The sequence below is a fragment of the Nothobranchius furzeri genome, chromosome 10, assembly GCF_043380555.1.
Source record: "Nothobranchius furzeri strain GRZ-AD chromosome 10, NfurGRZ-RIMD1, whole genome shotgun sequence".
Taxonomy (NCBI): Eukaryota; Metazoa; Chordata; class Actinopteri; order Cyprinodontiformes; family Nothobranchiidae; genus Nothobranchius; species Nothobranchius furzeri.
Genome location: NC_091750.1, coordinates 66566076 through 66591561, shown reverse-complemented (window position 1 = coordinate 66591561; position 25486 = coordinate 66566076). Strand labels below are relative to the sequence as shown.

The window sequence follows — 25486 nt, the reverse complement described above, 5'->3', positions numbered from 1 at the left end:
GGACGACATGAAGTCAACCGTGACGATTTCAGTGGTCTAAATATTGCTAACATCCCACTGAAATCCAAACATCTGTGCTGGTAAAGCCAGGAAAACCCTTACCTCTAAGGTCCTATAGTAGGGGTCCAACAGAATCTTGGCGAGGGCTGCTATCTGGGGCGTGCGGTCCCACCCATCAGAGCAATGTATCAGGACAGGCCGGCCCTCCCACTCCACAGCCGAACTCACCAGAGTGGCTGCCTTCAACATGACGGACAGGTGCTGCAGCCAGCGGGTGCTTTCAAGAGCAGAAAGCCAGCTGCAAACACAAAAACTCAAATGACACAACTGACAGACGTATTTTTGTCTGCTGGGGGGTGATCTTTGTAGAGCGCGCTGATCAATGCAGCAAACCACAATGGATTTAAACAAATAAGCTTAACATTAATGTCTACGATTATTTTCATTCAGACTTTTTTCATTAACTCATTCGCTGCCAGCCGTTTCTCACCGTTTTTACTGTTTTTTTAAGAGTGACAGAACGTTGCGCGCTAGCATGATGTCGATGCCAAACCAACCAAAACAAAGCGGAGACTCGCCTCTTACATCAGGAAGAAGCCGCGCGTTTCGAGCGTTATCCATTCTTTCATAATCCGTTGTTGAATTGTGATCGGCAGACGCTTTTCCGGTTTGCGCCTCACTTTTTTTTACAGGAACGGCCCAAAACGATCTCCTAACACATGGATGGTCTGCTTCCTGATCATGTGATCTGTGACGTATGCGGATGAAGATCGGCTTCAGGGCTGAGATGTTTGCTCTCTCAGCGCGGGGACTCGTTCCGATGCTCAAACAGTAAAAAAAATGCAAATGATGACTTTAGTCGTCATTGGCAGTGAATGAGTTAAAAAGCAATGATTTCATTTTTTAAAATACTCATGTAATTTCTGTTTTCTACGTCCAAATATCTTGTGTTGCCTGTAACTTTAAACTGTGTAGTTTGTCCTGAAGTTGAAGTGGTGGCAGCCAGCTGTTTTTCCTGTTCTGATATTATTGAGCGGAGAACCTCTCACACCACCGGTGACTGCTAACTGTTGCAAACTGCGGAAGTGCAGTAGTTTGGTGAGAGACAACCGGACGGTCCAATTGTTGGTGTTGGGACAAATGCAATAAAATAAAATAAAATAAAAACACTTCATTAATTTTTCTAATCTCCACAATATATTTACAGCTACACTATGTTTGAATGTTAAGAGGTTTGAAATAATTGTTTGAAGCTAGCTAGTTTTGCATATTTTCCATTGTAGTTTTAACATAAATGTGCAAATTATTTTCAATAAAAACAGTTTTAGATGATCATCACTTTGTTTTGTGAATGCTCGCTAAATGGATCAGGCTCAGAATGTCGCATTAAATACAGTCCAAGCTGAAACGTACTCTGTTAAGTTTCTGACTAACAAAATGTGATTTTAAAACACCGAGCATCTTTCATTCTGAAATTCATCAGATTTTTTTAATCATGCTTGAGCAAAGGTCACAGCAGTAGGTTATTTTTCTAGCTGTAGTTACCACAGCGAGTAGTGAGCAACCCTCAGAGACTGTCGTTCTTGTAGTAAAGTTCCCACATATCAATTCTTGTTACTCTAAGGTCACTTAGCAACAGTTTAAAAACAGATATAATCGAACACAGGGAGCCTCTGACCTACTTCTGTATCACTACACACCTCAATCACAACAAAAAGCCTAAAAATAACCTGCAACACTCTAGCTGCTGGGATCGCTCGGGTAGTTTATATTTATCCTCTCAGTAGCAGAAAACTCATTGAAAAACAAACGCAGTCACTGAGATGGTCATTTTAGTCTGGTGTTATTTTACTGCATGCATCAAAAAAAGACCGGGGGGGGGGGGGGGGGGGGGGGCGCTAAAGAGATCGACTTACTTTCCGGGATCTGGGATCTGACTGCAGACAGCCCTCAGACCCTGGAAGCTGTTGCGGATGGCATGGATGTTGGCCATCCCCATGAACATCACCTCACAGTTCGGGTAGTACTCTAAACACAAAAACAACTCAGATGTAGGTCAAACTCTGTAGGATACCAACAGCATTCAGCCCATCTTTAAATTACAGCTGGGGTGACCATCAATCAAGTTTGAAGCACTGGAGATGGTGTTTGAAACTAGAAAACAAAAGTCAACAACTACTTAATTGAAAAGATTTCATAAACGTTTGATCACACTAACCCTCGCATTCACAGCCTCCACCCTTGGCTCTGTTAGCCACTGCAGCAGTGTAGGAGCGAGCGTCAAGGATCAGCAGCTTTTGTGGTACCGAGCTGTCGTCACTACCAGAAACACCTGCCAGAGACGAGTCTGAGGAAAGAGACAGCAGGACAGAAATCAAGAATCAGCAAAGTGATGTGGACACAGACTAAAAACTATATGTAAGCAACTGAAAGTCAATATTTCTTCCTGATGACGACTGCTGGAGGTCTGCTAATATTGTTGTTGGACTGATGGTGAGTGATTGCTCACTGAACACTCTGCACATGTGTCTGAAAAAGTCTTAAACCGCTTTCAGCTCTTCACACTTTGACATGTGGTGTCATTGCCAAAAAGTGAAAATCGCATTAAAAAAGGATGTGGGGTTGTTTGTGACCAGATCTCATTCTGAAACTTTCCATAACCCGAACAGATTTCTTTTCTAACACCGCAGATCGTCAACAAAAGGACCAAAAATACAAAATGATAAATAAATGCTCTAGTAAAAACTGGTGATGCTGCTGAATGAGACTAAAAGAAATAAACAAATTCAAAATAAAGAAAATGGAACACATTTTGACTTCTATTAATGAAACAGATAAATAAAAATAGAATGTGGCTTCTGCTTCAATAAAGTAAACGCACAGACCGAGTGTTTTCTGCTAAAATGTTTATGTTTTAGTGGGTTAAAGCAGCTTATTTTTGCTGCCTGTCTTAATGCCTATTTCTGAAAATTTCTTCTTTGCCTTCATGCAACATCGAATCAAAGCTTAAAGCAATACTTAAGCATTTTAAACAGTTTAAGTTATTGCTTTCTAACTAGTGTCAGTGGTTCTTGAGGACTTGAGCAGCTTCACATTGAGCAGCCCTCTGCAGCACTCTGCTGACCAGAAACTGCACTTCACAGTTTTGTGGTTCAGGTCGGTACCAGTGGAAAGCGCTCTACCGGCTTTATAGCAGTAGCTGTTTAGTGTGCTGGTAGCTAATATGACTAGCAGTTCGCTTTTTCAGTTCCTCGACTGTCAACATCATGACTGAGCGTGGAAGTATAAGTAAGCAAGTGATGTTTTTGTAGGCAAAGCAAAGACATAAAACCAGAGTGAACATTAGCGTGGCCTACACTCACTCGAAGCTGAAGAAGGCTATGAAATCACAGACTGATTGTGACCTGGCTTTGTTGCTACTGGACTTTTAAGTAATATTATTGTGGCTTATTTAGTATCAGGTGGTTCATGTTAGTGTAGGCCCATTAGCACGGTCTACGACAGGTTCATGACAGCTGTAATTCTGCTTTCAACCAGTAGGAGGGAAAAGCAGAACATGTATTTGGTAATGCTTTAAACATGTTGCGTAAGACTGTTGGGTAGGATTTTGTTAGTGAATTAAACTGGCACTTGGCTGTGGTTTTTAACCTTTTATTATTTATTCCTGAACTGCTTGTTTTAAAGTCATGTTTTTTGCTTGCCTGTAGCCCTTTGAGATCTCCTGCTATAAAGGGCGCTGTAAATTAAATTCATTATTAAATCAGAAACCATTATATTTAAAAAATGGAGACAATATATTAAGCTTTAATTATTTACTCGTGATGCACAAACTCCAGACACGAGGTCTTCATGTAAGAATGGGATGTGTAAAACAGTATTAAAACCTCAGCTGAAAAAGGTTTTTGAATTTTCACAGCTGGATTTGGAAGAAAATCCCGTGTTTTTAAATAGCACTCAAAATAAAAGATAGCTTCCGATCTGAGCCCAAACCAGCTGATGACATCCTGCCGGGAACAGTGGCGGTGTAGGTACCGGATCTGCTCGGGCTGCCAGACTGGCTTAGGGCATTGCGCTTGCCAATGATGTCACAGTATAGACACACCAACCGGCTTTCACGCATACATTTTTGAAAAAGTTTAGTAGTTTTGTTAATAAATTCTTGTTTCTTATTGCCTAAATGTTTTTATAGCTGTAATTTGTTAATAAATCATATTGTCTTTATTTTGTAAATTATGTGAAACTACACAAAAGGCACAAGAGTCCTTATAGGTGAAAATTTTTAAATGTATTTATTTAATTAGAATCCATTTCCATTTGTATAAATGTGGAATTTCTTCTGTATATTTGACAATTCTGATGTAAATATAGAAATCCATTAATTCAAAATGTTTGCCACTTGTTCAATAAAGTTATTTTATTTTAATTTGGCCCGTTACATCAAAACCAAGAGCTGCTGAAGGTCTTAGTTTATCAGTTGATATTTTGTTTTAAATTTTACATTTCCTTTGGCAATACAAACATTTTCCCTGAAGTGTTTGGACCAATCAAAATTTGCTGCGTCAACGTGGTACCGTACCTTCCGTAAGTCCTACGTTCAGCCAATTAAACATTAGTCAGATGCAGCTTCTGAAACCTCTGATAGTCAGTCACTTTTTTCCCTTTTGGATACAACGATGAGACGTTTAACCAAATTCCGACCAGCTGGAGGTGCAGACGTGTTTGAGACTGACTCAGAAGGCCGGCAAGTCAATATGGACACCAAGGGGAATTCTGTACATCTTCAGAAATTGGTACCATTTGTTTACTTTGTTGAATGTTAAATTTTCTCGTAGTGCTTCTACCGGGAGCTTGCTGCTGATGAGTTCTTAGATGACTATAGGTCTTAGCTCCATCATACTGTCCCAATAGGGAGCCTAAGTCTCCTCTCTTTCTGGTCGGCTCAGGGGTCCCCAGAAGAACGAAAAAATTAGGGATGTCCCGATCCGATCACATGATCGGAAATCTGCCCCGAACACGTGGTTTCAGACTGATCGGGACTTGGGCTTTACTTCCCGATTCAAGCCCCGATCCGGAGTTGGATGCTGGGTTCAAATTACAGGAGAGCAACTTGGTTCTCCTTAAAGGTTGCCAGGCTCCCCTGATGCCCTTAACTTACACACCCAGAAGGAGCACAGAAAAGATCCAGTTTCTACCTTTATTATATTATTTATATGGACTCAGCGTAGCGGGGATCCTTTTGAGCAGAGCAGCAGGCAGACCGCTGATTATTCATGAACTCCAGCTGCGTTCTGCACACGGCCACAGTAACATTTTCTAAGTTTCTAAGTGGCGTCACCAAAAATATATAATTAACACACAGTCGTTCGTGTCCGTTCATTTTCTCTCTGGTAAGTTCCGTCTGTATTTGAGCATGACGTGTGGACGCGCTCGCGCTGCAGCACTCGTCACTGGCGCAGCCGGGCAGCGCAGAACACACTCCGCTTTTTTTGCGGTCAATAGATCAACTTGATCGGCTAGTTAAAAAGTTACTTGTGAAGTGAAAAAGAAGGAAGCAGGCAGGAGTTTTTCTGGAGGACTGGGAGATGCAGGAAGATCAGAGACAGACAGGACAGGAAGATAGAAAAATAAAAACCAAGAAAACAAAACAAAGTTCTTAACAAAATAAAATGTAGGTAGATTTATCCCACTACACGTTTGTATCTATATAAAGCAATAATCTATCAGCATGTAGTATTTATATAGTTGATACGATTCAGATCATCTTCAAAACTCCGACCCATGCCCAGGGACGTATCTAAGCATTTTGGGGGCCGAGGCAAAATAGACCCCTGCCAGGTATTTTAAGTTGAAGTGCTATCTGTTGTTATGTTAGACTTTTTATATTTGTAATAAAGACCAAAAGTGAAGAATTTATGTTATTTGTTACTTGATTGTTCAAGCTACCTCACAGAAGTGATCTGTTGTTAAAATAAAAATGTAATTAAATAAAAAATAAGGAACATTCTGGAACTGTTTCTTCCGTTTCTTTATTTTTTATTATGTATCGAAAGTATCGGATCGGGACTCGGTATCGACAGATTCTCAAAATCAAATGACTCGGACTCGAGGGCAAAAAAAACCTGATCGGGACATCCCTAGAAAAACATTAATGCAAGTCAATGGGGCTAAAAGAGCTATTTTCTGGATCACACATATGTTATACCTCTTTAAATGAAAAGTAATGACGGGTGTTTTGACCACGTCAGTGACATACTTTGAGATTGATCAGCTTGTAAAAGTTTAAATCTCTTCTCCCCCAGCGTAGCTGCTACTTGGTGGTTGGTTCTTTCCTCCTGAAGGAAGGATCTGAAGTTCACTGATCTCACAGCCATTTTCCCTCTGTTTTTCTCTCTGTTTGGTTTGATGATGTCACTTTTGTGAAGCGTATTTGTAGTCCTAACCTAAAATGGCATTTCCCCCTGTTCAAAAATAAGCGCTTTCTTGGTATCAACATGCGTCTTTAAAATTCACGAACATCATATGTGAAATCCATGGCACATAACAAGCGGAATTAGAAAATTGCCTTTCAGCCCCTTGCATTCCTTTTTTGTTCTCCTGGGGAACCAGGGTCCGGAAGTAGACGGGCGTAACTTAGGCTCTCTAAATAATCCAATAACCTCCAGAACAATAAAACAATGAGCTGCCAGTATTACCACTGTGTATATACTGATATAACTCCATACATATATATTTTTAATATTCAGTCGACATCTTACCAGAATATTTTTTTGAGGTGCATATGGTAAAGTGTAGTTACACTGAATTTCAACAGTTTTCATGCAGAGTCTGACCAATATCTTAAGAACAGCAACTTTACCAAAATCACTGTCAGAAGGGTCTGGGGCGTCCCCTCGCTGTCGGTTGACTGTTGTTCCTTTGGCTCCGGTGTCCATGTGACATGCCTTAGCTATGGACGTGACCAGGTACTCATCATCTGTGTTTCTCCAGCCCCACCAGCTGATCTCAGGCTGGCTGCAACGAGCAATCACGGCTCCATTCTTTTGGTGCCTGAAAAACAAGCTAGATTCAATTCTAAGATCCATACTACAAAAGGCTGATGCTCAGCCCACCATGAGTCTGGAAACCGCACCTGTAGACCACCACAGGTATCCTCTTCCAGGACCTGAAGGAAGCCACACTCTCCAGCTCCTTATCTGTGATCCATATTGGAACCAGAAGCTTCTGCGGGTAGCTGGAACACAACCTAGTGGAGAAGGTGAGAGTTTATTTTTAATGCTGCTCTGACAGAAAACCAATCTCCGCATCACTGCCACTCCATCTGTCTCTGATCTCCTCAGTAACTCTCCCATGATACATCTTCAGTTCCTATTCACCTGCTGAGAGACGGGCTGTGTGAGGAAAGTAAAACATTAAGCTGAGTCATGGACCTCAGCAGGTGGCTGTTTGTGTAATTAGTCAGTTGTCCTGTGTGTCCGTCTCTCTCAGCAGGATGTGATCTTCAGGAAGACTGACCTTTTTATTGCAGGATCACAAAGGAGACACGATGCACCGACTGAATTATCTGTTTATGCTTAGTCTTTGGAAACGGTTGTGTTACTACTAGGGATGTAAGAAAATATCGATATGGCAATATATCGTGATATTTTTTCCTGCTATTATTACATCGATATTCAAAAGCCGTGTATCTAATTCTTGAAAAAACTAACATGCAAACATTTGTTTATTTTCTTTTCGTTTTGTGCAATTCAATTGCCACCCGCTAGTTGGCAGCAGTGTGCAATGGGTTTTGTTTCCACCATTGAAATGTAAAACCCTCCATCATGGTTCAGATACCTCATGTTAAACATGTTACGTATCAGTTTGGACTGTTTATTGAACATTCTTACAAAAAATTCAGTAAAAAAAAAAATGCTTGTAACGTCTGACTGAATGTATCGCAATATATCGTGATACATCGTATCGTCTCACCTGTATCATGATATGTATCGTATTGCCAGAATTTCACCAATACACATCCCTGGTTACTACTACTACTAATAATAATAATTGTTTTTATTTTTAATCTAATTATTCAACACAGTTGGTTGTTTTATATTGTTACTTCCTCAGGAAAAACACCCCCTAAGTGGTTTGTGGCTTCATGCATGCATTTTTCTGTCTAAGCTGCAAATCGTCTCGCCTGCCTAGCAAGCTGGTTGGGAGGGGGGCTGAGTTGGACATGATGGCATGATTCTGTTGTCTCTGGGTCTGCAGTTGTGTACTATATTGTGTAGAAGTAATGCATCTCGAAAATAACTAATATTTCATCAAAAATTACAACTCAATAGTACCAACGGTAATATTTTATCATATGATGTGCCTACCATTGCTCTGGAAGGTGTAAAATAGCATGATACAGCCCCTGTAACGGCTAGAGTCATCTCCGTTTGTCAACACAAATCTCATGAACCACTGGAGGGATTACAAAGAAACTCTCAGACAGTAATCTTTGGATGTACCTCTACAATGAAGGAACTTTCAGATTGTCTTTGACAATAGGCAATTGCTTACTGATAAATAACCAAGGATTAAACACCTGACCTGATCAAGTACACGTGTTCATAAAGAGTGAAACAGCTTCAGCTGAAAGGACATTCTACCGATGATTAATCACAAACTTTTCTTCACACAATCTCCTGTGTTTAGAGTTTAGATCACACACACACAAAAAAAAGAGATGGACAATATATCGGCATCAATATCTGTATCGGCCGATGTTAGTCATTGTTTAACATATCGATATGGGTTTGATAAATAAAGCCAGGCCGATATTAACAGATATTTTTTATATCTTGTCTCCATTTGTTTGCCTGTTTCAGAGGGTGAGGTGTAATTGTTTAGACATGTGAACAGTGAATGAATCATCGCAGAACCATAAATGTGTGTGTTGTGTGTACATAATAATGTAAATTCAGCTTTAATCATTTTCATTCTGTACAAAATCTGCTGATTTTAGAAGAATTTATGTCAGCAGCGGCCCAAAAATTTCATATCTATCACAAAAAAATAAAATAAAATAAAAAAAAAGCACAAAAGGACATTTTGCAACTGTTAGCGGCAGCGCAGCTTAAGTACTTTATACCATTACTCTGTTAATGTGACATACTTGTAGTTGCAGTTGATGTCAGACACCCTCCAGACATTTTGTGTGTCGAAGCCCATTCTCCTGACCTCCATTTCCATTCTGTAGCGCACGTGATCGCCTGCTCGGACAGAAAACAATTGGTTTATTAAAAAAATAAAATAAAAACAGGTAGCTCAACATCATCGTGTTGTGGGATGCAAACCTGGGCGACACAGATGAACATGCTGGTCTTCGTCATCTACATTGCCTCCAAGACACCACGCATGATAGGCCAGGGCAAATAAGTCCTCTAACCGAGACGGGTGGGCTATAGCCCGGTTCAGACGCTTCACCCACTCCTGGCACTGCTTGAATGTTGCAAAGTGGCATCTGTAAAAATTATTACATTTAAAGACATCCATAATAAACATAGACCTGCAGAGCTACAGCACCAAAAGCATCTCAAGTCTAGCCTGGCCAGCCAAACTCGTCCTCTGTTTATTTCTACACAGATAACTAGTCTGGATACTCAAGAGCCAGAGAGGCACATGAGGGGTGGGACGAGCCAGCTCAAAAATAACCAGTCAAAAAAAAAAGGCGGATATGCTGACTGTACTGTAGTTTTCTTTTAGCTGTAGTCAAAAATGGCGTCTGGCAATGATGCAAACATTTTTCTTTAGAAAAACGATTTTTAGTACTTCTTGTTGTGGTGGTTTTAAAGACATGTTCAAGTCATTTAGAACAGAGGAAAGAGCCGCAGTAAACGCCGCTTCAGTCTTCGTTGTTTATGAGAAACCCAGCGTTGCGGTGTGTGTGTGTGTGTGTGTGTGTGTGTACGCTGCTCAGCACTGATTGGCTCGGTTGGAATTCTTAGGTGGTGAGGTTATTTGAATAGAAGAGTTCTCAGACCCATTCCCATAAGGAAGTATGGGACTGGCTGTTCAGACTGTCTAAAGTCCCCACTGTTTATACAACTTTACAGATAATTATACTAATTTCTCCCTTAAACCCTTTTTAGTTTAATGTACATTTTCTTCCATATGTTCTGGGAAAAATTAGGAGTCACAGTGAAATCTAATAAAAAATACACCAATAAAAACGACTACACTGAACTTAAACTTGTCAAGTTTATTATAGCGACATCTAATGGCCCAAACTGTAACCTGCAAACAAGGTAAAGCCTTCTAATGAGCTCAAAAACAGTTTGCTGCAAGTTGCATTCATGCATTCTTTGTTACTTACAGACTATAATAGTAAACAACATGACAGCGAGAGAAAGGTGAGTAGAAGTGTTGTAGGATGCAAGATGCCATTTCTACAGTGACAGTAAAGCAGAAATTCTCATTTTTACACAGTCAAACATGAATAAAACCATTCACCTTTAATTCTGTACAGAGAAACTTGCAATTTTCTTTTGGCATCTGATTAATTATGAAACTAAAAGGGACACAAATGAAATGTCTTATGGTGATGTTGCAGTAAATAACAAGAAGATAAAGTAAATACTAAAATAAATTCTTATTCCGAGTATCAAAACTACGCAATAAGCTCAGCTGAAGCGTTGGTCTTGGTTGAAAGCTTTGGTCTTTCTGGGAGTTTCTGTGGATAACAGACTTGCTGCAACTGGAACTATTTTAGATGGTGGAAAGAACCATCAGTCATCAGAACCACACTGCCTTTCTCGGATTTGTTTATTTTTAGTCTGAGATAGAATGACAACTGATAGAAAGCATTGATCCTTACAAGAGTATAACAAACAGAAATGAACTTCAGTAACCGTGGTTTCACTGCTGTCACAGATTTTCTCTGTTCGGCTCCACTTTGTACTGGGAGAGGTAAAAATAAAGGTTCTGCAGATACCTCCTAAAGTTTTTTTTTTTAGAAATCTGTATATTGTTGATCAGCTACTTGTCATGAAGGCAACACTTTTTGACACTTAACATCTTTTTATTAGCAAACAGGAGCTGAATCATTTTCACCCAGGAGGGGGCGGGGCTATTGCGCAGGGCCAAGATATTGAATTAAAACCATCGACATACATACATTAAAACTAATAAGAGTTTCTAAAGATATTCTTGTATAAAATATTTAGAAGTAAAGCTTGGTGAACTGTGGTAAATTACTTAAGAAAATTGAATTTTTGCACTGTATATGAAAATAAACACCAAAATCAATAAACCTAGCTCCTCTTCCCACCTGACAACTTTCGAGTCTTTGCAGATTATGTGCAGCTGGAACATATCCCTGCTTTCCACACTTTCTATCAGTCTGAGCGGCACCTGTAGAGGGAGACAGAGAGCATTCATAATCAGCATGATGATCTGCTGACACAGCAGAAAGCACATCTGAGACCATCACCCTCCAGTCCAGCACAGCACAGTCTGCGTCCCGACTAGCTACACAAAGGGAGACTTTAAACACAGTTTGAAAGGAGAATACCCCTCTTGGCCTCTTATGAGCCTAAATCACAGCTCTAAATTTAATGCATTCTCTTGTTTTTGCAAAGACTGACACACTTTTGGACCCATATTCATTTGCAGCATCTTTATAATTGCCATTTCTCTGGGTAACCCCAGTTCAACAATCAGAAAACTAAGTCATTGTCACATTCCTGCTTAATAATAGTGACATGCTTGTTAACCATGTAGTGAAGAGGAGCTGAAGCACAATGCCGTCTGGACTGTGGTAGAGTGTGATGTTTAATCACCGGGTACTCACAGAAATCTCATTGTCCACACCAGGGTAGGTCTAAAGCACAATGATACCATGGAGCCAACACAAAGAAGGGGGGGAGGACATGACAGGAGGAAATGGAGAAAAGAAAATTAAACCTAAAAGTAAATTAAGACGTAAAAAGGGAAATGAAGAGTTAAAAGGGAAAAATAAACACCTAAGAGTGCAGGATGAAAGATAACCGTGAATCACACATACTTGCAACTCATGCCCAAAGCAAATGGAAATCACGGAGAGAAAGACAAACAGACAGGGCAAAGGGCAGGAAAACAGCTTAGAAGTAAGGGGCAAGTTGTGTAGAGAGTTGTAGGTGAGAGGTTGTGGCTTGCTGACATTCATACATAGTGCATCTTTACAGCTAAAGTCAAGGCAGGAGCCCTCAGCTGTATGTGGAATCTGAGCCGACGACATTTAAACCCGATGACTTACTTCCCCTTCTTCTCCACTCAGACTTAAACATCCAGGTGATCAGGATTTCTTTCCTTCTGCTTTTTAAATTCCTGTCATTCTTTCCAAAAACCAAATCCCACAGGAAAAAGTGAAAGGATTTTGGGGAAGAAGGAGGAATTTCACTGCCACTAAATGCAAACAATATGCCTGTTTGTGTTGGAGTGAAGGCTGACGTCAGCAGGAGCGCAGGTGGACTTCAGCGCCAGCAGGGGCCGAGCTCGGTGCTAGGATCTCACATTAAGCCTCTCTCCTTCAGAGACTCTGTGACTTCAGTGGTGTAAGCCTGATGCACATACCTTAGTCCCAAATATGAAGAAATGCGACTAAAACTACTTTTATAAGTATCTTGACTAAAATTCTCACAGGCTTGTTTTCCTAATAAGCAAAGTTTTGAGTTTACAAAAGTGATATGAGGGAAAGAGTAAAGAGGAGAGGCAACTAACAACCCCTCCTCTCGTCTCCGATTGGCCTCTGCAGTGGCGTGGCATGGCAGCAGCAGGAACCACTCAAACACTTGTGCCATTTCAACCAAAGCTACAGAAAAGTTTGTTTTCCAGTAAATTTAAAGCATGAAACGTGCACTCACGTTGACGACAGAGTCCTTGAACTTGATGTGGAGCCTGTAATTGGAAATGGCAATGATGGCTTCATCTGCACGGCCAAGATATTCCACCCCCTCCCCCTGAAGAACTGGGAATGGCACCTGTGGAGAGACAAAAATCTGTTAAGGTTGGATTATTGGAAAAGTTGCTCCACAATTTTCTAATGGGATTCAGACACTTAAGCAAGTGTGGAAAATAAGAACATTTTAGGAGGAAATGGAGAGCTGATTGAAAACAAAAAACATGAAGGTAAACGGAAAAAAGAAAACCGGATCCATAATTACGTAAAGTAAATTTGCTCGACAGAAAAACAAATCTTGACTGATGTACCCAGCCACAGAGAGAGCTTGTTGCAAAAATGAGGTGCGTAAGAATTTAGCACCATTTCAGCCGACACTGCACATTTTTCATCCATCTCCAAGTAGACACCAACTCACTCTAGTCCCATTTTTAGGAAGGGGGTCACTGAAAACATCTCCGCAGATCTCTTTGTTTACTACACTTCTTTATGATCACTCACAAATGCATATACAATTAGTGCTGCTGCACATCTTTTAAGGAAAACGACACATCAATCACTACAAGTCACATTAATGCCAGCGTCCATGTTTAGTCGGCCAGTTAGAAGAATCCAGAGGTTTTACAGTCATCACTGGTGGCTGGATGAAGAGACAGGACTGAGGGAGGGATCTCACGACTTTCCATTAACAATCTTATTGTAGCCATTTAATTACAGTCACAGCCAAGTTTCTGGTCTTGGCTGCAGCAAGACCCCTGCATTAATGTAATTGGTTTCCAAGGGAGGTCGATATTTATTTTATTTTTTATATTTAAACTCGAAGTGAAGAATTACCTTTAAAGCACAGTGAGTAAATGAGAAACGGTTAAGTCTGCCAACTTCTAAAGTTTTTGTTAGTGGAGATAAAGTGAAGCTTTTGACTTCTCCGTCTTCAGCTTCTCACTTACCTTCAAGGCAAATGTCACTACACAGCTTTTTTATTTTTTGTTCTGACTGATTAAAATGCTGGGCGTCACCGAGAACCACAAATGGCCTCTCAGAACTTGTTTAGGTGGTGGTAGGGAGGACAACAGCGTTGCCTAGAGACAACACGAGCATGTATTGCTGACTCACGCAGAGCAAGCTCTCCACCCGTGCATGCAGCGAGTAGATGAGGCAGAGCAACCAGGCAGATTGGAAACAACAAGGATCCGTAGTGAAGTGAGGTCACACACAGGATCTGATTGGCTAGTAAAAAGAGGTAGTGAATTTAAGAAAATATGTCACTTTCAAGCCAACGAAAGGTCTGCTAATTATTTAGCCTCAAATGATTCTTCAAATACATTTTTTAAATCAGTTTGACTCTTGCCCTGCTTGATAAATTTATTTCACCATCATTTATAATTTATTTAATACAACAGCTAAAATAATAATGAGGCTGTTAGGTTGAATGAGTCCAAAATGCCACCTTTTCTTACAACTTCCTTCAGTCCTTTAACAACACAGGCCCCAGTCAGACACGCCAAGTACTCTCATAACATTAAATACCACAGTCTCGTCTTCACTCAAAAAATTAAAGTAGACAATGTACAACCTTACTGTTGAACAATACCCACTACTATCTGATCTTTATTGTTTGTAATTATCTTTATTTTATTCACTTGCATTTAAAATATTTTTTTCTTAGTTTATTGATCTTGTTTTAATTTTGATGTGGTTTCTTTGTGAATCCCTATATAAGGTAAGTAAACCTTACTTTCTCTTATTTGTGTTTGTGTGAAAGAGTGTTTTATGCCCATTTGCTACACATTTTTAATGCTGTCAATATATATAACTGATGAATTTAACAAACTTGATGTAATTTTCTAATACTATTTCATCCTTGGTCAGTGTGAAATATTGTCTTTTACTCTAGCCAACACTGCACATGCAGCTGCTCCTCTCAATTTAAAATCAAATCCTCAGTCCAAATAAGACACAAGCACAGCTCAACCTGGGAACTGGAGCACTATACTCAGACATCAGAGGCAAAAATAAGTACCAGGCCTCATCCTGGCACAGCAAAATCAACTTAGATATATTATTTTTAAAATTCATTAACAGCATGTGCCATGCTTTAACGAAAATAAACGGCAACTTTTAAAAATGGAAGATTAAAAAAGCCCACAAAAAAGCAGAGCTGAACAAAAAGAGGCTAATTAAAAAGAAAAGCACATATAAATGCTTTTTTAAATTTCAGGGCAAATTTAGCAAAAGCTTGTGTTAATACCACCTCGACAGCAGCAGATATGATCAGAATGAGATTGTACAGGTGCTCCTTTCTGCTGTGGGAGATACCCAACATGTCCTACTGAGACTATCATAGTTAACAGGCTGTCCAGACTGGGCACTGCATTAAACAAGCTGGGCTCTAAAAGTGGCCGCATGAGTCATGAGCAGCCAGCCGGTGCAGCTGAAGATGCTGTGTGACGTTTCCTCTGTGAAGCCTTCAGCAGCAGAAACATGAAAAAGAGAATCGGGGAGGGGAGGGGGAGGGAGCAGAAAGACCCGCGAATAGCAAGTCGTGACTTCCGCTTCAAGCAGCTTGCATGTCGGAGCATGCACGCACATCTCTGAGTGTGTACAATGGTCTGCAAACACACAAGAGGAGAGGCAGCGAGGTTTAAGCGTTGTGAGGCAGGGAAAGACTGCAGTTTGCTTGGAGAAAAAGGTGTGGCTAGAGACATCAAATATAAGACAGGAAAAAACTAAAACAGAGATTAAATGTGTGACTGGAGTGAGACGGCAAATACATCATTTATAGAATTATTGCAATGAGTTCATTTATAAAGCACCTGCTTCAAACGGATCTCAATCTTTGTACTCGTCTTGACTGGAAACCTTTTAACCCTCTGGGGGTTACACTGGGGACCCTCGCACAAAAAAAAACAGTTCAAGGGACCTCTAAGGGTTAAAGAATGGCCCTTTACAAAATAAAAGCGTTAGACTGATTGTCATTTCAATTCAAGCGGAAACATGCTTTGGTTGAAACCCACAAAACACTGGAGAATGACCTGCGGCTGGGCGGATGCCTCCACCCTCCATCTTTCTTTTGTCAAGTTCTCCATAAACACATGATTTGCTCCATTAAGCATCAGGAAGCCTGAACGCAGCCACAAAGGAAAGAGCTAAATCAGACCATCATTGTTCTGAATCTTCATCCAGTAACAGCTTCACAAGTGCTTCTCACTTTGCTATTGTAGAAGAAGAGCACCATTTAATGTAATACTCAAAAAGTCTCCAACAGAAACAACAAGCAGCATTACAGGTGTGAAACTTTTCAATCTCTCAAACCACATGGTCTGGAGTCATATCTGTTCAGTTCAGTTCAAGTTTATTTATTTTAGCGCCAAATCACGACAAGAGTCGTCTCAGGGCACTAATATATCTGTTCTGGGCCGCATTAAAGTCCCACTAGTTGTCTCACGCACGCGGTACGTGAACACCGCAGTACCACCAAAATGGCGAGTATTTTTTTTGTTTTTATTCTTTCTGACTTAATATGAACTGCAAATTATATTATTAATATTTCAACTAAAGCTATTACTGTTCAAACAAAACACCTACTTTTTATCTCGCATAGAAAAATAGACAATTTCTAATGATTCTTTTCTCCATTTGGAAAATGTGAAATTTAGATTTATTATGCGTTGTTAAAAGTCCAATCATCAGAAGCTCAACTTCAAGTCTCGGGGTCAAGCTGGACGCTGGACTCACAAAGGCCCCACAGATAAACTCCGTAGTGAGGTCTTGCTTTTATTAGCTTCGCCGCCTTACTCGCCTCAGACGAATCCTGAAACGGAGGCATTTGGAGTCAGTCATCCATGCCTTCATTACCTCTCGCTTGGACTATGCAAACGCCCTCCTCGTTGGTGTTCCAGTATCCGCCCTGAATCGGCTGCAGATCGTCCAGAACCCTGCTGCCAGGTTCTTGACGAGTACACACCGACGTAGCCATATTACCCCTGTCCTGGCACATCTTCACTGGCTCCCTGTCATTTTCAGAGTGCAGTTTAAGTTACTGACCTTTGTATTTAAAGCTCTCAATGACCTAGCACCTCCCTATCTCTCTGAACTGCTCACTCCATATGTGCCCACGCGCAAGTTGAGGTCGGCTGACCTTTTGCTGCTGTGCACTTCGCGGATGCGATTCAAATCGCGGGGTGAACGAGCATTTGTCCATGCTGCCCCAAAGCTGTGGAACTCGTTGCCCATTGGAGTTCGGCAGGCTCCATCTCTGGCGGTTTTCAAATCTCATTTAAAGACCCACTTTTATGCTTTGGCTTTTAGACAGTGACTCGTTTTAGTGTTTTATTGTATCATTGTTTTAATGTGTTCTTAGAATTCATCATGGTTTATCTGCTTTTGATTGGGATTTTTATCCTCTGTTTTAGTTCTTTCGAATGGTTGTGTTTTGTTTTAGCCTGTGCAGCACTTTGGGCAGCTCCCATGCTGCGTTTTAAATGTGCTATGTAAATAAACTATGCTATGCTATGCTAGCTAACAACTGGTTGGTTTAAATTTCTCTCATACCAACATCAATTCTTAATGTTGTACTCAAAAACTTAAGACAAATAACACAAATTGAAGCTTTTAGATAATTATGTGATAAAATAAAGAGTGCAATTGATTTAAAAACAAAAAAGGCGTTGTGCTCAGTGTAACTTTGGGGTAGTCCATGGTATAATTTGGTTCTAATTTAGATTTAATGAAAACAACACCTGGGTTGAGGATGGGCAAGGATCACATCAGCATGTCTCATGCCACGTAAAGGCTCTACAACTGTCAGCAACAACTCGCAGACAAAAAGTGGCAAATGTTTTACAAGCTGCTATTTAACAAAGGAAAATAATAAATCTGTTTGTTTCAGTTGGTGTTTGTACTAACCTGCTTTTGGTCCTAATAGGAAAACACATAGCTGCTTCAACACCTCAAAGCTTTACCTTCAAGCATGTATTTAATTTTTATTAAAATGCTCCATAAATAAAAGCCTTATCTGAAACAGCCCAGATCAGAATTACTGTCTAAAAAAAACATGAACCACGTTTAAGAGTTTAGTAGAAATACGTCTTATCAGCAGGGCCAGCAGCTGCATTCATACAAATATTGTCTTTATCAAACTGCATAAACAATTTTCTTGGGCTGGATACTGTGAGGGATAAAAAAATCCTCTCTACTTGATGTGAGGCTGTAAATCTGTCAAGTTCTTACTCCTGCTGCAACATCGCAGCAATCCCCACATGCCTTTCCACCCACGATTGAATCTCAGAGGGCGTTTCAGAGGAACCTTGTAGTTAAATATTGAACACAAGTGAACAATCTAAGAATTTAGGAATGTGTCTTTTTAATCAGTACATTGCTAGATTCCACAGACGTGTTACTGGATGTTTGAGAATACAGGATTTTAAAAGGTTGACACAAACTGTTCGGCTCACCTGCAGACTTTCATCTTCCTTCACCAGTTCCTTCTGGGGGAACAAGTCCTTTGCCTTGATGTACTCCAGACTGGGAGGCCCCTCTTCACCCTGGTTGATATAAACACACACAGAATCCCTCAATCCAACAGTCACAGATGAAGCTAGTATCCACTGTGGTTGAATTTGGCATTTATCTGTGCAATTAGCCTCTCATGTATTAGTAACATTGGACTTTGTGAGGCAAGACCTTTAACCAAACAGCTCTGTACCAAACAAGGGGAAAGTATGGCATATTTTATGGTATGTGCTTTTAAAAATACTCACACAAGACCAGACACTTCCTGCGTTTGTGCTGCAGTCGTGTGCAAACAATGACTAAAGCACTTAGTATTTTTTAATAATTCACACTGGTTTTAAAAACAAATATTTTGATGAATGTGAAATTTAAATAGCAATTCACCTGCAACCAGAAATGTTCCTAAAAAGCCAATAACGCATTAAGAGGTCCTCATCTATTTCTAATGGATGGGCTGCTAAATTTAGACTGCAGTACTGTAAGGAGAGAAAGGCGGAGAGACAAAAGAGGCCGATCAAAGCTGCCCTTGTAGCTAAGGGCACTGGTGACTGACTCAGACTGAATAAACAATCATCAGGTCATTCTTCAGTACAAAAAGAGTCATGAAACTGAAGGACACGTTCATGCCATTTATGCTCATCAATTCTAATGAATCTCAAACTCAAACTATTATTACAAGCATTTAACGTAAGTCGAATTCAGTTTGTTGGAGCTCTCAAGTGGGCTGCGCAGTGGCTAGAGTTGTTGCCTTACAGCGAGAAGGTCCTGGGTTTGCTTCCCAGCCTGGGATCTTTCTGCATGGAGTTTGCATGTTCTCCCTGTGCATGTGTGGGTTCTCTCCGGGTACTCCGGCTTCCTCCCACAGTCCAAAAACATGACTGTTAGGTTGATTGGTCTGTCTAAATTGTCCTTAGGTGTGAGTGTATGAGTGCATGATTGTTTGTCCTGTGTGTCTCTCTGTTGCCCTGCGATGGACTGGCTCTCTGTCCAGGGTGTACCCCGCCTGATTGCCCGTTGACCGCTGGAGAGCCTTTGGCTCTGTGGATCATAACATCTTCCTTAGCATGCTCAAACATATAGGACTTTCTCAGGCATCCGTGGCATGGTTTGGAAGTTATATCTTAGGCCGTACACAAACAGTGAGAACAGAGAGTTACTAATCGGCTTCTCTATCCCTATCTATGGGCGTTCCTCAAGGGTCGAAACTGGGCCCAACCTTATTCTAAATCTATATTGATAACATTGTTCATGCTGTTGACAGTTCTCATATACATTTATATGTGGATGACACCATTTTATATTCATGCAGTTCTTCTTTGAAAACAGCTTTGTCCTCCTTGCAGCACAACTTTAATTGTCTTCAACATGCCTTCTCTAACAATCATCTTCATTTAAACACAAGTAAAACAATGTACAAGATCTTCAACCATAACTTACTACAAGCACTTTCCACCCTAGCATTGTTTCCCTGGATGGTACAGAACTACAACTTGTCAGTTCTTATAAATATCTGGGTAGGGCTGCAACAACGACTCGATAAAATTCGATGAAGAATGGCGTTGGCAACGCTTTTCGTCATCGATTCGTTATGTTGTGCAACTTTTTTTCGTGTTGTGCAACCTTTATATAACAGTCAATGCGCACAACTCATCTGATGCAGCAGCAGAGCAGACCAAGGCACATCAGAACGAGATACACATATATGTTGCACGTGTAATTATTGTGTAAGGAAGAGGTCTTTTACGGGCACATAATGTGCTGTAGAGGAAAGCAGAGAAACCAGCAAAGACACGGAGGCAGAAACAGTCCAAAATGTGGTATCAAAAGTGTAACTACAAGCAGATTAGCTAATGCTAGCAGGTAGCAGGCTCACGATCAAGTGGGTTCAGAAAGAACACGATGGTTGTGAAACTAAGAATACCAACACAACTGAAGGAATACGGCAAGCCAGTGTAGCATTAAATTCACAAACGTGTCTATCTGTTAACATAATTTAAACTGGATTATTGTTAACCCGTACATAATAAATATGTCACAGTTACATTTTAAGCAGTAGAAATGAAATATTATTAGCATTTCCAGTAGCTTACTAATGAACATGTTAATGAAACACATTAAAGTTTACTGGTCATATTTTAATTATGGATATATTTAGGTGATACCATGTTATTTTGCATGCTATTGAACAGGTTTCTAATCATGTTCTGTTTTTAAAGTAAAGGAAGGAGAATAAATGTTTCCCTAGCAATGTTTAAATTTGAAAAATGAAAAAAAAAGTTTTTTTTTCCTGATCAGGTTTTTTTTGCACTCGAGTCCAAATCATTTGATTTTGAGAATCTGCGGATGCAGAGTATCGACCTGATACTTCAATAAAGAAAGTGTAGAAACAGATCCAGGATGTTTATTTTTTATTTAACTAATTTTATTTTAATAATTAACAACTGTTAACAAACAGATCACAACAATGTTCTGTTGTTAAAGTAAAGGAAGGAAAAAAAATTGTTTCCATAGAAATTTTAAATTTTTGCGTTTAATCCGATCAATAGAGTAGAGACCCCATCCGATTCATCAGTGATTCAAATAATTATTTGTTGCAGCCCTATAGCTGGGTATTTGGCTTGACAGCAAACTTTCATTTGACATTCACATTAATTCATTACTTTTAAAGTCAAGTCAAGAATTGGGTTTCTATACTGCAACAGGTCATCCTATACTCATTCTGCAAAGCAAACCTTGTTCAAAATGACAATCCTTCCCATCTTAGATTACGGTGACATCATTTATAGGACTGCTTCCAAAAAACTTATTCATAAACTCGATGCCATTTATCACTCAGCAAACCATTTCATTGCTGGTGCCCTTTCACTACTCATCATTGTAATCTGTACTCTCTCGTTAACTGGCCATCACTCCATTCCTGCAGGTTGTTACATTGGTATCAGTTCATTTACAAAACAATCATCGGTAGAACACAGTCATATCTTCGCTCATTACTCATCACTCCCAACAACCAGCTCAATTTACTTTCCAGTAACTTAATCTCTATGGTTATTTCCAAAGCTCGCACCTTTTTTGGCCTCTCCTCATTCCAGTTTGCTGCTTCCAACGACTGGAATGAGCTGAAAAAAATCACTGAAGCTCACTACTTACATTCCATTGTCTACCTTCACTAATTCATTGCAATCAATAGTTTCTGATGAATGTGCCTTCTATTGATTACTCAGTGTTTTAAGTGTTTTGATGACTTGTACATACTGAAAATGAGAACAATCTACTGTCTTTATGTCTAATTGTTTTATCTTATGTTTATCTTGTATTTTTTTTTATCTTACCTGTTTTTCTTTGATGTAAAGTTAACTACGAGTCTGTTGCTGCTGCCTTTTGGCCAGATCGTCGTCGTAAATGAGAATGAGTTCTCAATCGACTCATCTGGATAAATGAAGGTTAAATAAAACAAAGAATAAAAATACAATATTTTGGATGCTTTGACTTAGATTATTCTACTACACTTACCACTGAACTGCTGATTATTATTGTGTTATGTGTGTAGATTATGTGTTAGACAAATTAAAGTGATGATCCACTACACAAATGGAATATCTCTAAAGAAAACATGCATACAATAATTCTTCTATGACAGCGCTAAAACTTGACATGACTAAAACATGCTTCAGCGCTAACTGCTGTCTGGCATTACTGATGGCATCATCAGCTTCAAATGATGCCCTTATATTCACAATAAACTCCTGTTTTTACTGTCACAGATGCACTCAAGGTGAAATTAAAACAGGGACTTTGACAAAATGCTGCATCACTGTAATGTCTGCAGGGAGAGAACAGGGACAGGAAATCCTGCAGTAAGTTTTTTATTCCAAGATGGTTTCTCCCTCTATAAACCTTGTAAGTATAATAACACATAATCTAAAATGAGATCATTTCATCCGGAAACATTTCTAACAAGGAAAAGAAGACAGTATTTTAACATTTGCAGGCATCTGTTTTTGAATATTAGCTTTCATTACAGTCAACTGCTACCAACGTCCGCCCATGCTGCTAATCATTAAATCTTAAAATTATTATTAGAGGAATGTTATGAATTATTTTCTCTCCCAATTTAGATCTTTATAATTATTTATATAATGTGAAACATGATATTAAACAAACACTTGAAGGTGCAAATATGTACGAATGTAGTAAGAAAGACATCCTGTGGTCAAATTTGGGTACTGCAGGCCATTTTTTATGAACAAAAATGAGACTCCTTCCCCTGCTCTGTTAGTTTCATGGCTATGATCTGTTACAGATTAGCGCCAGAAGATTCTAGAATCTAGATGATGAGCAAAGACGAGTCATACATAGTAAGTTGATAAGTAGATAAATACATTATAATATCTGGTGTTGGCACTCGTCTGTGTTTTACAGCAGTGGGCACTTACTACACTTATTACGACAGTATGCCTCCATCACTAGAGGGAGTGCAGTTATTTACCACTTTTCTGTTTGCTTGCTGTTATAGTTCTAAATGACACAAAGGAAGTAAAAAAAATAAACATAATTGTCTCATTAACTTCACGCATACATTTACAGTAGGGATGTGTATTGGTGAAATTCCGGCGATACAATACATACCATGATACAGGGGAGACGATACTATGTATCACGATATAACGCGATACATTCAGCCAGATGATATTAGCGATTTGTTTAGACTAAATTTATTGTAGGAAAATTCAATAAACAGTCGAAACGGATATGTAACACGTTTAACATGAGGTATCTGAACCATGATAGAGGGATTTCAATGGTGGAAACAAAACCCATTGCACACTGCTGCCTACTAGTGGTCGGCGTTTGAATTGCACCAAAAAAAAAAGAAAATCTTTGCATGTAAATTCTTTCAAAAATTTGGTACACAGCTTTAGAATGTCAATAAAACATTGCAAGTAGGGATGTCCCAATCAGGTTTTTTTGCCCTCGAGTCCGAGTCATTTGATTTTGAGAATCTGCTGATACCGAGTCCTGGTCCGATACTTTCGATACATAAAACAAGATGGCGCCTGTGCTTGGCTTAGCCGCAGTCACCGGCCACTTTTTCAAACTTTTCTCCTCTAACCTCCTCTTTTCCACCTTGCTCCTGTCTGCGATCCTCTTCAGTAGTGTCCCTGCTACCATCTCCTATGATCGCCAGACCCTTTCGTCCTTCCGTTCGTTCACGATCGCCCAAGATGCACCGAGGACATATCATCCTGTTTGTTTACTTGAGCGGCGCACTGGCCCGGAGCCAAACGACGATCATGAGCTACGCACCTCCAGTGATGTTTGTCCAGTCCTGGGAAAACGTCGGAGGAAAAGAGGTAAACGAGCAGGAATCCAGGTGAGAATAAGACTTCTCTTAAAGCGTGGTTTACCTAGTGGACACCGTGGATCTAAACCCGCTAATTTACGTCCACTAACTCCAGCTATTTCTGTAGTTTCTGATTACTCCTCCTCACTCAGCATGGCTCTATTGAACACCTGCTCTGTTAATAAGTCCTTCCTGCTCAATGATCTAATTCTCTCTAGAAACCTGGATTTTCTGTTTCTGACTGCAGCAAACATCTGATTATTCTGGTCTGATAGAACTCTGCCCAAGTGGTTATTCTTTCCTTAGCCAGCCCCGGGGTTCTGGCCGTGGTGGAGGCCTAGCCTTTTGCTTTCAGAGACCATCTTCCATGTAGCTCTACAACCTCCGGTCACTTTGCTTCCTTTGAACTGCAGCTGATTAAAGTCGGGCGTAAGGACCCGTTCTACTGTGCTGTGGTTTATCGTCCACGTGGCCCCCCAACCTGTAAGGGACGCGTCCGTCGTCATGGTAACTCTGGACACCACCGCCCCCAGTGGAACCCCAGCTGTGAGAACATTTCGGTCTCTCTAAGGCTGGAGAGCCGACATACGCCTGAGTTATCTTCACTCTGCGGTGGAGATGACGGTGGGAGCACAGTCTTAACGACCTCACCCACCGCTGAACATCTCTCATCATAAGAAGCCCCAGTCGCACCACAGAAATCATCGACGCCATGAGGCCGAGAAGGCACAGGCTAAGTCTGTACGACACATGGATTCCTAACTGAAAACGTGCGACACATTGTGCGAAGAACGCGATCCTCTCTTCTGACAGCGAAACGGGATAAGAGAGAGAGTCTATCTGAAGACCCAGATATTCTGTCCATTGTCTGGGGAATAAACTGCTCTTTGTCCAGTTTATTTTGAACCCCAGGTCAGTTAGATGGTTCAACACCACCAGCGCGTCGCTGGCTGCTTGCTCTCGGGAGGGAGCGCAAATCAGATAATCGTCTATGTAAGAGAAAATTCTGATTCCACGAGTCCTCAGTGAGGACAACGCCACCTCCACACACTTGGTGAACACCCTCGGTGCTAATGACAGCCCAAACGGGATGGTTTGAAACTCGTAGGCTGTGCCCCGATAGGCAAACCTGAGAAATTTCCTGTGTGGAGGATAAATAGAGATGTGAAAATAGGCATCCGCGAGATCGATCGTGACAAACCAATCTCCTGGGCGGACGGAACGGCAGTGTTTTGTGAGTCAACATTCTGAAAGTGTACTTGCGTGTCTGTTTAACACATGCAGGTCGAGTATGGGACGGAGAGATTTCCCGTCCTTCTTTGGAATGAGGAAGTAGCGCGAATAAAAACCCTGGTGGGCCTCAATGCTCTGCACCATCCTGATCGCTTTTTTGTCCAACAGTGAAGCGATTTCGTTTTCCAGGATATGCGCAGAATCCTCTCTTGCCACTGACCGTATTATCCCGTTGAAACGGGGCGGTTTTGAGGCAAACTGAAGCTTGTAACCCCAACAAACTCATCAGAACCCACGAGGGAACTGCGCATGCGCGCCACCTCTCGCCCCGCGCCGAAAGCGAGCCGCTGTTGGGTGACGTCATCACCCGAGCAGCCTCGACTGGTCCCGTGGGAAGAGTGAGAGGGCCCTCTGCTGGGTGCAGAGGGACCTGATGGGGTTTGTTTTTTATTTTTTGTGGGGAGCTGTCTGCCCTTGGCTGAATGCCTGGC

At 40.6% G+C, this 25486-nt stretch overlaps 1 protein-coding gene across 5 annotated transcripts in view; it reads right to left on the bottom strand.

Annotated features, from left to right (window-relative positions):
* Positions 1-25486, bottom strand: part of mtmr4 (myotubularin related protein 4) — a 109082-nt gene that overhangs the window by 3392 nt on the left and 80204 nt on the right. For 3 of the 5 annotated variants that reach the window (XM_070555921.1, XM_070555922.1, XM_070555923.1), the window contains 11 exons: positions 18361-18450; positions 12873-12989; positions 11822-11851; positions 11300-11382; positions 9327-9493; positions 9146-9242; positions 7130-7243; positions 6857-7047; positions 2219-2347; positions 1917-2028; positions 103-298 (listed from right to left, as the gene is read on the bottom strand). In XM_070555921.1, coding sequence (XP_070412022.1) covers positions 103-298; positions 1917-2028; positions 2219-2347; positions 6857-7047; positions 7130-7243; positions 9146-9242; positions 9327-9493; positions 11300-11382; positions 11822-11851; positions 12873-12989; positions 18361-18450 — 1326 coding nt within the window. The remainder of the gene's footprint in view (positions 1-102; positions 299-1916; positions 2029-2218; positions 2348-6856; positions 7048-7129; positions 7244-9145; positions 9243-9326; positions 9494-11299; positions 11383-11821; positions 11852-12872; positions 12990-18360; positions 18451-25486) is intronic. The other 2 variants (XM_015961800.3, XM_015961798.3) reach the window with 1 other exon arrangement.